Source organism: Rhipicephalus microplus, chromosome X (genome assembly GCF_043290135.1).
Source record: "Rhipicephalus microplus isolate Deutch F79 chromosome X, USDA_Rmic, whole genome shotgun sequence".
Taxonomy (NCBI): domain Eukaryota; kingdom Metazoa; phylum Arthropoda; class Arachnida; order Ixodida; family Ixodidae; genus Rhipicephalus; species Rhipicephalus microplus.
The window spans coordinates 300,899,262-300,915,501 of NC_134710.1; the positions used below are offsets into that span (position 1 = coordinate 300,899,262).

General features: G+C 42.3%; 1 protein-coding gene across 2 annotated transcripts in view; it reads right to left on the minus strand.

The window, feature by feature from the left end:
- Megf8 (multiple EGF like domains 8) overlaps window positions 1-16,240 on the minus strand; it is a 249,501-nt gene that overhangs the window by 179,302 nt on the left and 53,959 nt on the right. For both annotated transcript variants that reach the window (XM_037413740.2, XM_075879436.1), the window contains exons 9-10: window positions 12,617-12,720; window positions 12,032-12,181 (exon numbers count right to left, since the gene is read on the minus strand). In XM_037413740.2, coding sequence (XP_037269637.1) covers window positions 12,032-12,181; window positions 12,617-12,720 — 254 coding nt within the window. The remainder of the gene's footprint in view (window positions 1-12,031; window positions 12,182-12,616; window positions 12,721-16,240) is intronic.

A 16,240-nucleotide genomic window follows, 5' to 3' on the forward strand; every position in this document is an offset into this window, starting at 1 on the left:
CAGCGACTTCACAGAAACGTAAAGTAGTGTTGACTGCTTCTTGAACGCTGGGTTTATCAGCGCAAAAGAAGGCGATGTCATCTGCATAAGCTAAAACTTTAACTTCCTCAGCATCATATTGGTAGCCTCTTATGCTAGACTTTAGAAGCACACTTAAACATAATGGTTCCAGATAAATTGCAAAAAGCAAAGGTGATAGCGGACATCCCTGACGTACAGATGAATTTAATTCTATTATATTGGAAAGTGTGCGATTTACAATTAGCCTAGTTGTGCACTTCTTATGACAGAGTGAGATACCAATGTATAGTATATCACCCAACTGCAGGTGTCTTAAGAGCCGGAACAAAAAAGCATGCTGTACCTTATCAAATGCTTTTACAAGGTCTATTTGAAGGAGGGCTACTTGGTCCATGCTACCATCAATACACTCAAGAACTGAACATGCAATATGAATGTTTGTCTGCATAGAGCGACCACGAATTCTACATGTTTGGCGGTCACCTACACATTTAGTAATCACTGTCTGTAGCCGATTTGTCAACAATTTAGCAAATATTTTGTAGTCAACGTTACATAACGATATAGGCCTATATTTGTTAACTCTCTTTAATGCGTCAGTATCAGTACTTTTTGGGATTAATGCTGTATGGCCCTGATAGAAAGAAGGAGGAAGTTCACCACGGTCATAAGCCTCTTTAAAAAGTTGCTCAAGGAAAGGTATCAGAAGTTCCTGAAAAGCTATGTAAAATTCGCCACTAAGGCCATCTGGGCCAGGAGTTTTGTTTTTCTGCAACGTTGTTATTGCAAATCTAATTTCCTCTCTGGTTATTGGCCCATCTACAGTGAGTCTATCATCATCTTGTAACTGAGGCACAAGGGCAATGAAGTGGTCAGCTTCTTCCTTAAAATTCTCCTGAAGCTCAGCCGCAGTGATTTGTAATAATCTTCAAATGCGGCTCTTATTTCACATGTCTTTATGCAAAGGGAACCCCGTGACTCGATTTGCAGTATCTGTTTAGAAAGTGCACATCTCTTTCCATCCCCGAGGGATTTCTTAGTGGGTTCCTCTTCAGTGAAATGGGTAACACGGGAACGAATCTGCTCCTCTGTATAATTCTGTATCATGTTTTTGTATCTGTGCTCGAATCACATTTATCTCGTCCCCATACAATCCCGGCTGTTGGCTTTCAAAAGTATGAAGCTTATGAAGTAAATCATAAAGATAGCGTTTTTCAGCTTTTTTTCTTTGCGCTATTTCGCATGAAATACTGATTGCCTGATACTTGACTCTTTGAATCTTTCGCATTGAGCGAAAATTGGCAGCTGTCGACACTGTGTTACCTCTTGTACCGATTCTTTTACTATTTTAACAAAACGATCTTCACGCAACAACTGTACGTTAAGCTTCCATAGGTCCCAGTTTAGAGGGATTTTACGAAAATTTTCAGGACCCCAAGAAACAGTGACCAAGCAATGGTCTGTAAAAAATATGGGCTTTACAGCATAATTATGAATGTGAGACCATAAGCTTAGAGATACATATACACGGTCAAACCGAGCATGAGAGATGCCTTGAAAGTGCGTGAACCTCACCGAGGAAGGTGCATGCGCTCCCACATCTATTAAATTGTGGTCATTCAATAGTTTCTGCAGTATGGCTGCACTTGCATCATAACGATTTGTTATATATAAATGATCTCTGGCGTCACAAACACAATTAAAGTCTTCAAAAACTATCAAAGTTCTGTCAGTGTTTAGCAGCAAAGTTAAAGAGAGGAAAAAAGAATTCCTTTCACTCACTTTGGAGGGAGCATAGACACAGATAAACCTCCAATTATGGGAATGAAAAGATAAGTCGCAACAAATGAGGCGTCCTTCCCTATCAGCATGTAGTGACGTCAAAATATGATTCAAGTGCTTTCTAACTAATAAAAAGCATCCAGCGGATGCCCCACGTGCTGGGCTGATGTATAAATTGTAATCTTGGAAAACTTACAGGGCAAGATTGGCGTCACGAGCAGCGGAAATCTTAGTCTCTTGCACTGCAAGTACATCAACGTTGTACTGCCCAAGCACGCGGTGCAACTGGCACTGACGCCTTACATTCCTCAAGCCACGTACGTTGAGTGTCGCTACACACATGGGAAACGTTAGCGCGGTCGCCATTTTGCTATCTTAGAACTTTTGTAGGTCACCTTTAGCCATAGGGCAACCTGTGGCTTTACCTCCTTTGCACTTTTTAGAAGCACTTTCCTGAGGACGCTGGCATAGGCGGCGCTTCACTCGGTCCCCAAAGAAGGTGACACGTGGACCACATGAAGACACTTGCTCTGTCGTGTCTGGCGCACTCGTTGTTGCTTCATCGGTGACCGGTGCCTGACGCTTCCTTGTCTGACCGCTATCCACTCTTTCTTGTTCCTCATTGTCAGGAGGCTTGTCTTTAAGGTCTTCCAAGTGATGCTCTTCTGCAGCATTGCATTCATTTATGCTTTCACTGGCATCGTTAGCGGTGTTATTTTGCGTGCCAAGGGTATCCATGGACAAGTGTTCAGCGTCCTTTGAGGCACCTGCTCCTCCCGCTGCTTCTCCTGTCGCATCAACTACCTCAGTGACATCCTTAAGATGATCCAGATGTTGCTCTTCTGAGCCTTGGCCAGAACGGAGTTTGTTGGCTTAAGTCGACACGCAGGCATCCGGCGAGTGACCAAAACGCTGCCACTGCAAGCACCTTGTGTTTTGCACTGTCGACGTACATGCCCCACTCACTTGCACCGAAGACACAGTGGAGGCCTACCGGGAATAAGTACGAGGCATTGGTGGCCATAGATTGACATAAGGTGTGGTATTGAGCTCACAGTGATGGTGTCCTTGAGTTCCAAGGCAACGTCCATATTTATTGTCATCCATTGTTCCATTCCTGCACATCTCCATGCCTCTCTTTCAACGGACTTCACAACACCGTAAGCTTGGAACGCCTCTTCAACACGTCGCTATTCAATATGAGGCGGAAGCCAAAGAAGTTTCAGCCTAATATTCTTGGTCTCAGGAACTAGCACCATGCACTTCAGCCCTTTTACACAGAGCTCACCACAAGTGACGAGTTTCTGTTTCGCCACGCTGCTTGCACACATAACCATCCATACATGGCTCATTATGGATTTGCAGCCAGGCATCTGATGCTAACGAAGTCTGCTCGCTTCTTTTATGCACCAGAATCTTTGAGGAAGGATCACGGTTCTGCTGATACTGACACTACCAGGTGATTATACACTGACCAGTCCACACGTGCTGCTTCCGGCCCATGGCAAGGTCCCGACAACTTCCACTGCGCAGACAGTCGACACCGCTCATCGTCATCATCGTAGCGGTGCTTCTATCACCTACTGGAGCGCCCTCAAGCCTCTTGCCTATAAAAGGCTGCGTTAGCAATCAGCCAGTGGGATTTGCGGCCAGGCATCTGATGCTAACGAAGTCTGCTCGCTTCTTTTAGGTGAGTTTGAGTCTTGTAACCAAGTTAAACTTATGCTTTTTGGTCGCAAATCCCACCGAGTGATTACTGTGTAAATAGACATGGGTATTGATATTTGCACATACCGTGTTCGAATTGGTTGTTTCGTAGAATTAAGTAGACACGTCCAAACATATTCACCTGTGTGGTTCCGGCCGAGAACAATCTGCCGTTCTTTGGGTGTTGGTAGTAGGCTTCTTGTTGTCCTGTTCTGCCTGTCGCATCTCATTGTTCGCGCTGGAGATGTTGAGATTAATCCAGGGCCGGATAAGATAGATCAGCTACTAACGTTCCTGAAGGAGTTGGCGTCTTCAAACGAGAAATTTTAAAGGGATTTAACAGGTAGGCTGAAGGATATGCAAGCAGGCATCACAGATGTAAAAAGACGAATATCCAGTCTAGAAAGAATACCCAAAGATATAGACATCCTACGGGAAGGTGTTGCTGCTCTAACCTCAGCACTAGATGATGTAAAAGCTGACCTCAAGAGTTCCGACGTGCCGACACTTCGCCCCGTCCTTGAGTCAAAACTTATCTCCAAAATACTGGCTCAACACAGTTTGAACAAGCTAGTATTGTAGTTGACAATCTAAGTAACCGGCTGAGATGAAATAATCTGATATTCAAAGGAGTGCCTGAACAAGGAGGTGAAAAATGGGACGATATGGAAAAACTTATAAGCGAGTTCTTTTTGCGTAACCTTGGCCTTAACATTGGTGAAATTGAACGTGCACGCAGAATAGGTCAACAAACACCCGGTAAAAATCGCCCAATTATTCTGAACTTCTTGAATTTCAAGGACAAGAGCACCATCTTGCGAAGTGCGTCAAAACTTAAAAATCTTGCATCTCCGTCCATTAGGATAGAAGATTTCTCACCACGAATTCAACTTATTAGGAAACGGCTTCGGGACTTCGCACACGCTGAACGTAAACCTAACGAAAAGTACAGATTGCGGTTCGATAAACTGTTCTTGGGTAACAAACTCTATACCTATAATAACTCGAGCAATACGGTAGTCCCACTTTCGAGGCAGGACGCGCCTGCGCCAACTACGTTACCCAAACAGCATTGCAGAAGTAGAACCTTATCTTTGATTGTGTCGAACTTCAGAAGCATTTTTCATAAACAGGACCACATGTGTTCTTTTATCGAGGGCTGCTCTGCCGACATCGTACTTGGTACAGAGACATGGCTGTCCCCAGATGTGGCTAACTTTGAGCTATCACTGTCGAATAATTTCCTCGTCTTTAGAAAAGATAGAACGGCCTCTCTGGGCGGTGGTGTGTTAGTTGCTGTAAAAAACAGCTTTAACGCTCACATGGTTGAAACAGAGGCTACCATTGAAATTTTATGGGTCGCACTACAGTTATCGTCATTTGTAGCCTGTACTGTCGGAGTATGTTACCGTTCGCCAAACTCGCCAGCCGACTTCAATAAAAAACTGAATGATTCGCTCAGCCTCATACAATGCAGTTATCCCCGGTCCCCTATATTTTTGGCAGGTGATTTTAATCACCCGGACATAAACTGGAGGACGTGTACACCTGAAGGCAGCACAGGAAGGTCTGACCGTCATGAATTTCTTGATGTACCAGCCCTGTTAAATTTGACACAAATGGTTGTACTGCCGACTCACGGTGATGCTATTTTAGACGTTGTATTGACTACCGAGCCCGATCATCTACTTGTGAATGTTTTAGACAATATCAGTGATCCCAATGTGCTTCACTGTGAATATACTTTAAAGAACAAAAAACCAGAAAAGCCAAAGAAAACAATCTACAACTACACGCGTGGTAATGTTGATATGATTATAAATTAACTGTCGTCTCTTTCTTTGGAATTTTCGTGCACCTTGTCGCTGCGCACAACTAATGAGAACTGGCATCTCATACAGACGTAGCTAAATGAACTAAAAGAAAAGTATATCTCTAAAATTGAAGTGACAACGTCAACCCAGAGCGCCTGGTTTAACTTGCATGTCAAGCGTAGCATCAATAAAAAAAAACGACTTTAAACGACTTTACTCGAAAGCCAAACAGTCAGGATCCAATAGTGATTGAGAGCGTTACCGTGAACAATCCAAGCAATGTAAGACAGAAATCAAAGCAGCCAAAGAGAAATTCTTCAACAATGATATAACAACGCTCTTAAGAGAAAACACAAAAAAATTTTGGAAGGTAATTAACCCTAAATCATCTTCGTCATCAAAAGTGTCTAATTCCAAGGATGGTGTACTTCTTTCACCATCATGTGTTGCAAAGAAGCTAAATAATTTTTTAGTTGAGTATTCACAGAAGAAAATCCCATTCCGTCTGACCTTAAGTTCACGACTCTAGATTCGGTCATGAACGATTTAATTATTTCACACCGAGGTATTGAACGAGCCATTGAAAGGCTTCCAAACAATTCGGCACACGGCCCGGACGGCATCTGCACCAAAATGCTAAAAATAACAAAGCCTATTTCTTCTCACATTCTAGCTTCTTTTTTTCAGCAATCTATTGATAGTGGTAGTGTACCAGACGCCTGGAAAATTGCCCACATCACTCCTATCTTTAAATCAGGTGACCCCTCTATGCTCAGTAACTATAGACCAATTTCACTAACGAGCATACCATGTAAACTTTTAGAGCACATTATATCATCTGCAGTTATGACATATCTAACCACGAGCAAGTTCTTCTAACAAAGTCAGCATGGTTTCCAGCATGGCCTTTCATAAGAAACTGAACTATTCGAACTAATAACCGATATTCACAAAGCGATACATAATAAAACAGACGTCGATGCTCTCTTTAGAGATTTCGCCAAAGCCTTCGACAAGGTCCCCTAACCGCCTAAATATGAAACTGAGCGCCCTCAACATCAACCTTAATATCTGTAAATGGGTTGCTAATTTCCTGTCCAATCGCTATCAGTCTGTTTTTGTTAATACCTTGTCTCCATTAGTAAAGGTAGAATCAGGTGTTCCGCAAGGTACCGTGCTAGGGCCAATCCTATTCCTAATTTACGTTAATGATATAAGTAACCAATTGTCATCCCCAATCAGACTTTTTGCAGGCGATTGTGTAATTTACAGACAAATTACTAGTCATATCGATACGAGTGCGCTGCAGTCTGACATTAACCAAATCACCTGATGGTGCTGCCAATGGCAAATGGAAATGAATGTTTCAAAAACAAAGTATATTCAATTTACAAAAACTACGAAACCTGAGCTGCATTTTTACATGATAAACAATAGGCTAGTGGAAAATGTGAACACAATAAAATACTTAGGAGTTCATCTTGCACACAACCTCTCATGGAATGCTCATGTTGAGGCAATAGCCAATAAGCCTTTAAGAGCTCTAGGATTTATTTAACGAAATTTGCACTCTGCTAACAAATCCACCAAACTTCTCGCATACAAAACCTCAGTTCACTCGAAAATGGAATACGCCACTCTTATTTGGAATCCAAACCAGCAATACTTTATTCATAAACTTGAGGCCATTCAAAACAAAGCAGCCCGCTTTATCACAGGAAAATATTCTCGGCTACATAGCATAACAGCTATTAAAACGTCGTTGAAATTACCGACTCTAGAAATACGTAGGCTTATCGCACTGCTGTCTCATTTCCACGAGCTTTATTTCAGTGAGTCATCCTTCTTACATTCACAGATTAAACCAGCTCATCGCATCTTTCCACGTGTGGATCATGGTTACAAAATACAGCCCATGTTTGCCTGTGCCAAGTGATGTTGTAACTGTGCGTGATCACGACACGTTTGTCCGCAGATTAATGGAGATGTGGAATGTAGAACCGTAACGGTTTGTGGCTTTCTTTCATTTAGTCTAGTGCCGATATTACATCAGTTATCACACACATTGTTTCATGCCATATTGAGTGCTACATTACTATGTCTTCTTTTGTGCGAAATTTGTTTCTGCATTTACCTTTTTATTATTTTTTTTCGTGTTCTGTGTAAATATTTCTGTTTTGCACATAATCCTGCTGTATTGTAACAACCCTGCCCTATGTAATGCCCAAATGGGCCTTTAGGGTATATGAATAAATAAATAATAAATAAATTTGATACTGGCTAACTCCTATAATGTCCGCTGTGCTCACCACTTTAAGCAGCGCGTCACGGAAATCTGAGGCACGGCACGGCCTACCACTCAAGTCGGCATGAAGGAAAACGGAATTCAAAACGTCGTTACCAGTTGGAAGACGTGGCAGGACGACTTTATAGCTTGAGCCTTCATCATGAAACGGAGTCGATGATCCTCGGCCATTGGCCGATACGCTGTTACCAGCAGAGAGCATTTTAGAATGCAGCCGATCAGTGCTTGTGACTTTCTTGTCAAACTTGCCTTAGGCAGGCTTGATGTCGGAAAAGCAATCGCGTTAATATGACTTACAAAGTGTTTTACAAAAGCAAAAGAACAACCAGTCATTGCACAATGAGATTAGCATAACAAGTGGGCCATCCAACGCTCCAACCCATTACAAAAGCTTGTTCTTGTTTCCCTATTAACTGTGGCGCATACCCACTTCAGCCATAATTCCTCATTGTTGTCAACCACTGCATGCACAATTAGCCCGAAATTCCTTGCAAATGTTTAGCAGATAGTACCACGCTTCTCAGAAGAATGATGTAAAATAGCATAGTGAATGCCGGCCTACTACCCCAAAAAATTTATTATTAATGCCCTAGTGGGTATCAAGCAAGTGTGCTTGCAGTAGTTACCCAATGAGTGTTTTGAAAAGGCTCTGAAAGCCCACTCTTCTAGCTTTCGCTGTGACTGTGCTGCGCCTACCATGCAGGCCTGGCGTTTTTTATATTATATGTTATATTTATCGAAATTATTCAACGAAATTACTGTTCGCTTCAAATTCACTTCAGACCTAAAATTCACTATTCACACAAGCCTACTCACAAGCCATGGTATGAATCTATAAAAAAATGTGCACGTAACAATGAATGAAGATTTCTCCACACCCAACTTGAACTGCTTGAACTGGACATAGAAATGCAGGCTTCAGAAGTTGGCTTTTGCACATAAACATGTCTACAACGTGACTGTCATGAGAAAGAAAACCAAATAAGAACTTTCCCTTATGCTGTGGTGTATGCTTTGTGTATTTCTAAGGCTGGGGATGCACACCACCAAGTTGCATTTTTTCCTTTTCTTTTTCACTTATCCAAATGCCGAGACATCTGCAAAAGTGCGGCTATCTCGTTTTCATTGATCCATAAACATGATAAAAAAATGTAAAACACTGAAACCCCGTTATATTGAAGTGAAGGGGAGCCACAATTATTTATTTATATCCATTATTTCGTTATACCGATAATAACAGTTTGCGGCAATGTATGCTCAGGTGAACGCACACCTATAAGCATGCAAAGAAGGATACCACCTCACGGCCCGATGTACCGCTACGTGACCACGCGTACGACGGAAAATAAACACAGTCGAACCTCATTAATTGGAAACGCTTCATTTAAACTTCCGGTTAATTCGAACTCACGCTGAGGTCCCGTCAAAGCTATGTGTATTCCAATGAGCGAAAATGCCCTTTAATTCGAACGCACAAGCATTTGCGACTTAATTCGAACATACCGCACTCCGAAAATGTTCTCAGCACCATGCCCAATCCCACGCCGGAAACTCTCAACGATGCGTGCGAAGGAGAAAAAGAAAAGGAAAGAAAAGACTGTGGCGGATTGTTTGCCCTCTCTCAAATGCCGATCTGCAACGTGCCTGTGTCACACTTTTTCCCTTTTTCGTCTCTGCCCGTAGAGACCCTTCTCCTTTCAAGGCCGCGCCCGGAGAGAGAGGGAAAAAAAAGCTCTCGCGGGGAGGCCTCCTTTCTCGGTGCCGAGGATAGCAGTGGAGACTCAGTCGTTGCCGTTGTCTGTAAGGCTTGAGGAGGGAAATCGCTTTGCAGCACCGCGGCGCCACTTCTCGGTCATGTGACCCGCTGAGTGCTTCCTCAATCCTCTCCGCTGGCTGTGTGAGGAGGACGGCTCTCTCGGCCGCGTGTGGCGTGGCTTTAAGGTCGGCACAGTAGTTTTGAAAGAGCCACGCCAAACGAGCGTCAAACTTCGCAGAAAACGGTATACTTAACACACTACGGTTGTTGTTTTTATAGACTATTTGGTAGACTAATTTAGTTCATTATATCCATTTACTGATCAATTTCACTTCGTAACGAGATTTAAAATGCATGGTTTTCAATGAAGCTTTCAAGGGGAATTTCATTAACTTCATTATATCCATTATTTCATTATATCCCATTACGTTATAACGAGGTTTGAGCGTATTGCTAAGCAAACCACCAGTGTGCATCTCTGATAGTAAACAAGTTTAAGAAATATTATTGAACCCAACACCTCCACCAAACGTGACTGAGATGAGATTAGGTTTAATGAACTGGCACAGTGAATCAGCAGTCAGAAAAACATGACTAAGCAGCCTCTCGCACAAGCACTTAACACGCAGTCGTCTTCGTCATTTTTGGAAAGCATCAGGCTTGCTCCTGTCCATGACACAACGCAACATTAAAAAGTAACAGCATATATAGTTTTGATTGTTGTTTTCATAGCACCATACATAGAATGACTGTGCTAGTGTTCAAGCATGATTGTTAAAATGATGTCAGTGCACCATATTATCATACCTACATAGACAGATATTGGACGGTGACCATTTCTTATTCGATTATCCATGTTATTGATCTGTCACTCAGCACCAAATCCACTTTACTATTAAATTTACTGTACTACCCAACAGTGCTAATACAAAGAGGTGCTGGCCATGCCGATGTCACTGCAATTCATCGATTTACACTCAACAACCGATATACAGTAGATTCCCTTTAAGACAAACTAGAAGAGGCTACGATAATTTGTCTTTTCAGGAGTATCAGAAGTGCCCCCCAAAACCAAATGCTAACATGCCAAGTGCGGCCAAATAAGTTGCTTGGAAACACTGAATGAAGTATACTCAAAATAGGGAGGAAAGGAACAAGAAAAAGCATTTATTTGGCTCAGGTTGATAAAAACTATGCTTACAAATAGAGTACCAGGTACTACTTACACTAATTAATGAGTACTCAATTTAGTGAGTTCACAATAAATATGCTCATAATTTAATTGCTACCACAATTTAACAATAAAAACTGCAGCACGCCCCTATTTTCACAATTAGAAAAAAATAAAAAAGGGAGAAAGTAAGAGACAAGCACAACTTTCCTTAAAAGAATAAAAAAAATTTATTCTTCTGGCTGTTCACTTTCTGAGAAGCTGTTTTACTGGCTTTGCCATCACTTTTGAATACACCTCCATTACATACATTTACCTTGACAAAGCCAATATACACCAAGTTGCTTATGCGAGTCTGCAAGCTTTTCTATGAGGTTCCGATATTCTCTTATTTTCAGCACGTAGTAACTTTTCCTGCACAAGGTTCAGCTGAAAATATCCGTTCAAACACTACTCACGCCCACAAGTCTCATGGCCACAAAAAAAGACACAACACAGCTATATTTAGTGTACAAAATGACTTTCCTTCGTTGTGCATTTTAATAATGAAAGTGGCGCACCATAATTTGCTACATTTCACTGAGAATAGATACGATGTGCGCAGGCCCTATGCAAAACAAGACAAACTGACCACATGTGCTGATGTGTCATCGTGTGATGGCAATGACAATGCATCTGACTCCTTTGATATGAGTGCTAGTGCTGCATATGTGGTTTGAGTTTCATGTGATTACTACAATGAACAATCTTTGTTCCTGTTTTCACTTTCATTTGGCTTTTTTTTTTCATCCCCCCCCCTCTTCACTTGCATTTTTCCCTCTAGCAAAGCTCTTGTCTTCTTTCGTTCTCCACTTCACTCCAGTTGGGGAACTGAAGAACGCGAGGAGATAACAAAAAGACGAGCGCTTTTTGTTCCTTTATTTTCTGATAAAGCCAGCCCTTTCTCCACCTACAGGTTAGGGGTGAGGGAGACACCAGCTTTATGCGCTGACTTTTCTTTTCCACTTATCTTGCTTTCTCCCTCATCATAGCAATTTGCTTTCGATTTGCTTCGAGTCTTTGCGCCAGGAAAGATTTTTCTTTTTCATTTTGCTTTCTCTTGTTTGCCTGAATGCCAGAATCTCCGTTGTTGTTGGTTGCTGCAAGAGTTCGTCTTAACAGAAGAGGCCTGTCACGCGGTTCGTTTCAAGCAGATTTTTTTTGCATTGAGTCTATGGGAAACCAGACAGACATTCCAGTTTTGTTTGCCTTAAGCAAGAATTCGTCTCAACAGAGTTTGTCTTAACGGGAGTTCACTGTATAAAAGTAACAAACTAATGGCTGCCAATCAGCGAAATCGATATAAATGATGTAGCACAAGGAGATATTTTCAAATGAAATATGTTCAGGAAAAGGATAGACTAATGCTGAAAACTGAAATGCCCAAAGTTCTGTAGTGAAATTCAAATAATTTGTTTGGTATCTTTATCACTCACTTGGGGCTTCCATGGTCTTCATCAACCCATTCACGACAGCCACCATACATGAAAGAAGTAGTGTACGTAGAGAAGAGAAAGCAGCTCTGCGTCTCTCGACACCATGCACACCGTCCAGGGTCCCCCAGACATGAAGTGCACCCCTTTCGCCTGCAAGCATTACAAGCCCAGCATTATGACCAGGTTCCCCATAGTGCATTCATCAAAGCTGGTTTCTCTTATAACCATAAGCCATAAATAAATGTCAAATTCTTATAAGAATGTACACAAAGATTTGCTTAAATTATGAATGAGTGTAGATGCCTTTATAAATACAAGCCTGCTTATCAAAACACTAACTCCAGGCCAAGCTTTGGCTCAGTCTGACACTGTATAGACAAATACCACAACATGATCATGTAGGTTAACGTGCTATTATATGTTTCTTTAGAGTACTCAGCCATGATCACACTGCAGGGCAGTTTAATAATAAGCCCTTTCAGCAGACTGGGAAGGCATAGTATTCTTTTCAAAAGCATATGCAAATGCAATACATGCAGGGATTCAGAATGTACTTACAGGAGCAGTAAAAAAGAATCAACTCACAGGTGACATGGAGTTGGACATCTATCTGGATGCCTAACAGCAGAACTGTGGCTACCCCGGCGTACACAGAAGGCTCCTTCAACAACCCACTCGCAGAATGGATCCTGCATGCAAGAAATAAATCGAATGACCAACACAGATTGCTGACAGCACTGGGTACAGTTATCATATTCAACAGGAAACTGCAGCTTGTAGCCAATTGACTCGACTATTCAAAAACATGTGAAGAAGAGACATGCCCCCCCCCCCCCTCACTAGGCCATCACTGAACTTGCTTAAACAATAAATAATAATCAATTCTTGGTTCTAGAGCTCTGATTTAATGCCTGCACATATTTCAGAGATTTTGTCAAAATCAGTCAGAAAAAAGCTGACACAGCAGAATCACAACCTTGCAGCTCTACAACAAAAATATAAATTGCAATTAACTGCAGCGGCAAGAGAGGAAAAGTGAAAAAAATCTAAAATGCTATGCTGAGCTTTGCAACTGCAGCCATCAGAATAATGAATACAAAAAAAATATCTTATATTTAATCTAATTTATGTTTTAAACTATTCAGAAGAAAGAAGCTGACATGCCTCCTTGCTTGGAGAAAAAAGAACATACAAAGCAAAGCAGATGCAGCCGTGAACTTCACAGCTAAATCTTGTTGTCATGCACAGCATGGAACATTTACAAGCGAAACCCGAAGTTGCCACTTTCTCAAGCATCCTCTTCTCATTCAGATGCCCGTCCTTACTCTCTTTGGAGGTGCCGTATGGCAACATACAGAATGTAGCTGCTATTGGCTGACAGCCAACATACACCAAGAGTAGTGTTTGCATCAGATACTTGTCTAGTTACAGGGTGACACCACGTGATGGCATAGCGCTCTGTAGTGTGCTAAAACTATGTTGTAGCAACACAACCATGCACAAGAATCCCCGGAGGAGAAAGCGATCGCATTTCATAACGCACTCAAGGTGATGATGTACACTGACATAACTTCTTTGTACGTTCTAGCACACTAATCGGGATGAAAGAGATAAAGCACTATAAAGCGTGCAACGAACTCCTGTAACTCCACTCATTCTAAATGGATTCAATAAATTATTGTGGCGATTAATTACTTGGAACAGTGATTTAGGACCCTTTTGAACAATCGAAGAACAGTGTTCTGTTAATTGATTCCTGCATAGGGAACATGTGAAGCCTATCGAATATTTTGTAGATTCAATGTACAGTATATTTACGCATTAGTGTCAAAAGATACAAATGCAGTCACAAATTTGCAAGCAGTGTGACACCCGCAGCCATATGACATCCAAACCATATAATGACAAGTGAGGTTTGAAGGAGCACTGACATCAAATTTCAAGATCGAGATGTGCCGATCATTCGATCACTTGGTATGCATAGGTCTTCTTGGCCAAATTTGAATGGCGTTCGTCGCGTCAAAGTTATTTTATTTAGACGTCAAACAGCATAAAAAAAGCTAAGGAAAGAAACGAAAAATAGACTGCCCTGCAACATCGACACTAGTGCTATGTGTTCAGTGTGATACATTCTGCAAATACCATCCTGAGTGACGATACACTAGTAACGATGACATCGACGATCTCTGAGTGTGTTTGAAGCCGACTCCCAGCCATGCTCCTACTATTGGCTCGCCTTGCTCTGTTGAAGCGTGTGTGCGATTCATCGTGTCGCATCGACTGATTTGCGTTGTGCTCCACTGCGTGTGAGTGCGATTATTCAAAGGGACAATACGTGCCAGAATGTCGGGGAACCGCTGCGTAGTGAGAACCTGCACGTCAAGGTGCGGAAAAAGTGGAAAGTGCATGGCGTTTCATGCCATTCCAAGCCACAAACGTCCACGCAGCCAGTGGGTTGACTTCGTATGGCCTGTTGGACAGAGGGACTGGACGCCTGTGAAGAACAGCCACATTTGCTCCCTTCACTTCGCGGCGAGCTGCTACAAGGTAAATCCTGTGTTGGCGAACCAGTTGGGTTTCACTGGTAGTATGAGGCCTCTTCTCGAGGCCGGGGCTATTCCTACTGTGTGCCCTGCTTCAGCTGAAAGCAGCAATTCACTCGCCAAACGTACATGACATGAAGTGCGTAGTAGGTGTTCCTGAGCTCTAACAGTGCGGCCGGGACTGATAAATACATCGCATTTAACACAGAGCTTGTCAAGCAAGGATGGTCGCGAATCGCGGCGATACCCAGTTCAGTTACAGGTCAGTGCCATCATCACTTGTCGGTGTTGACCGGGACGACGGCGAGGAGGACAATGTTGACGACAGAAGCATGTCTACGCCTTCAGAGACACGGCTGGACTGACTGTATGTGTGCTCCTAGCAGACGAAATGCCAGTGTGACGCCACCATTTTTCGTGAAAGCAGCATCAGCTGTGCAACGCCCTCGACGTGGCCGCGAGGTAGCGCTGCCAGCACTAAAATTTGGCGGGCACCCATTTTGAGCCGCATGCGATAGCAAATATATTAATCAATATTACAGATATTCATTCGTCACTCAGATGCGTTTTAGGTCAGGAATTGCTACTAGGGGGTCGATAGCCACTCGTTGACGCAAAAATCTTGACATGAGTAAATTTGACGTCAGTGCTCCTTTAACATTCCAAAACCACCATATGATTACGAGAGATGCCGTAGTGGAGGGCTCTGAAAACCTGGTGTTTTTTAACGTGCACTCAAATCTGAGCACATGGGCCTACAGCATTTTTGCCTTCATTGAAAATGCAGCCAGCTGGGATTCGATCCCGCGACCTGCAGGTCAGCAGCTGAGTACCTTTGCCATTAGAACACCTCAGCGGGGATTCATCCAAACCAGGTCTATCCTGTCGTGACTCTGGAAAACATTGCAGCTGTTAAAGCCATCATGATGAAAATTACCAAGTAATTGTGAATGACACTGTAACAAGTATAAATATCAGGCACTGCTCAAAATAGCATAGTGAGCAAGATATGATTGAATTTTATAAAATATCTGCAAGATGGGTGGCCCGGCAGCTAATTCCTAAACAAAACAGTGCCATGCTGATATGCATGAACATTTTTTGCAGCACAATGAATGAAAAGGGAATGCCAGATTATCACTGAGGATGAAACTTATGTTTATTACAACCAACCAGAAATGAAGAGAGTGGATAAGGAATGGCACCATTCATGATTCATTACGAAATCAAATAAACTTCTGGGCATAGTCATCAGCAGGGAAGGTTAAGATAGCCCACATTTAGGACAAAAAAGGTCACCATGGAGTACTACAAATTGCAATGGACCAATATAAAAAGTGAATCATACTCTTAACTCCTAAAGAATAATCTATGGCCTGCAACAAATCGAAACACCGTGTTCTGGAGGTATTTTGTTGTAAGATGACTATGCATGGCCCTTTGCGACTATAAGCCATACTCATAAGACCTTTCCCTGAGCAGCTTTTACTCACTCAAACCACTGAAACAAATTCTGCGTGGCAAGTTTCATTGTAATAAAAGAACTGCGTTACAGAGCGTGCAAGTACTTGCGCACATTTTGAAGTGAAATGTTTAGTAGAGGAATACTGGCACTTTCAAAATGCTGGCAAACTTGCATAGTGTGTGAGGAATATGTCAAAAAGTA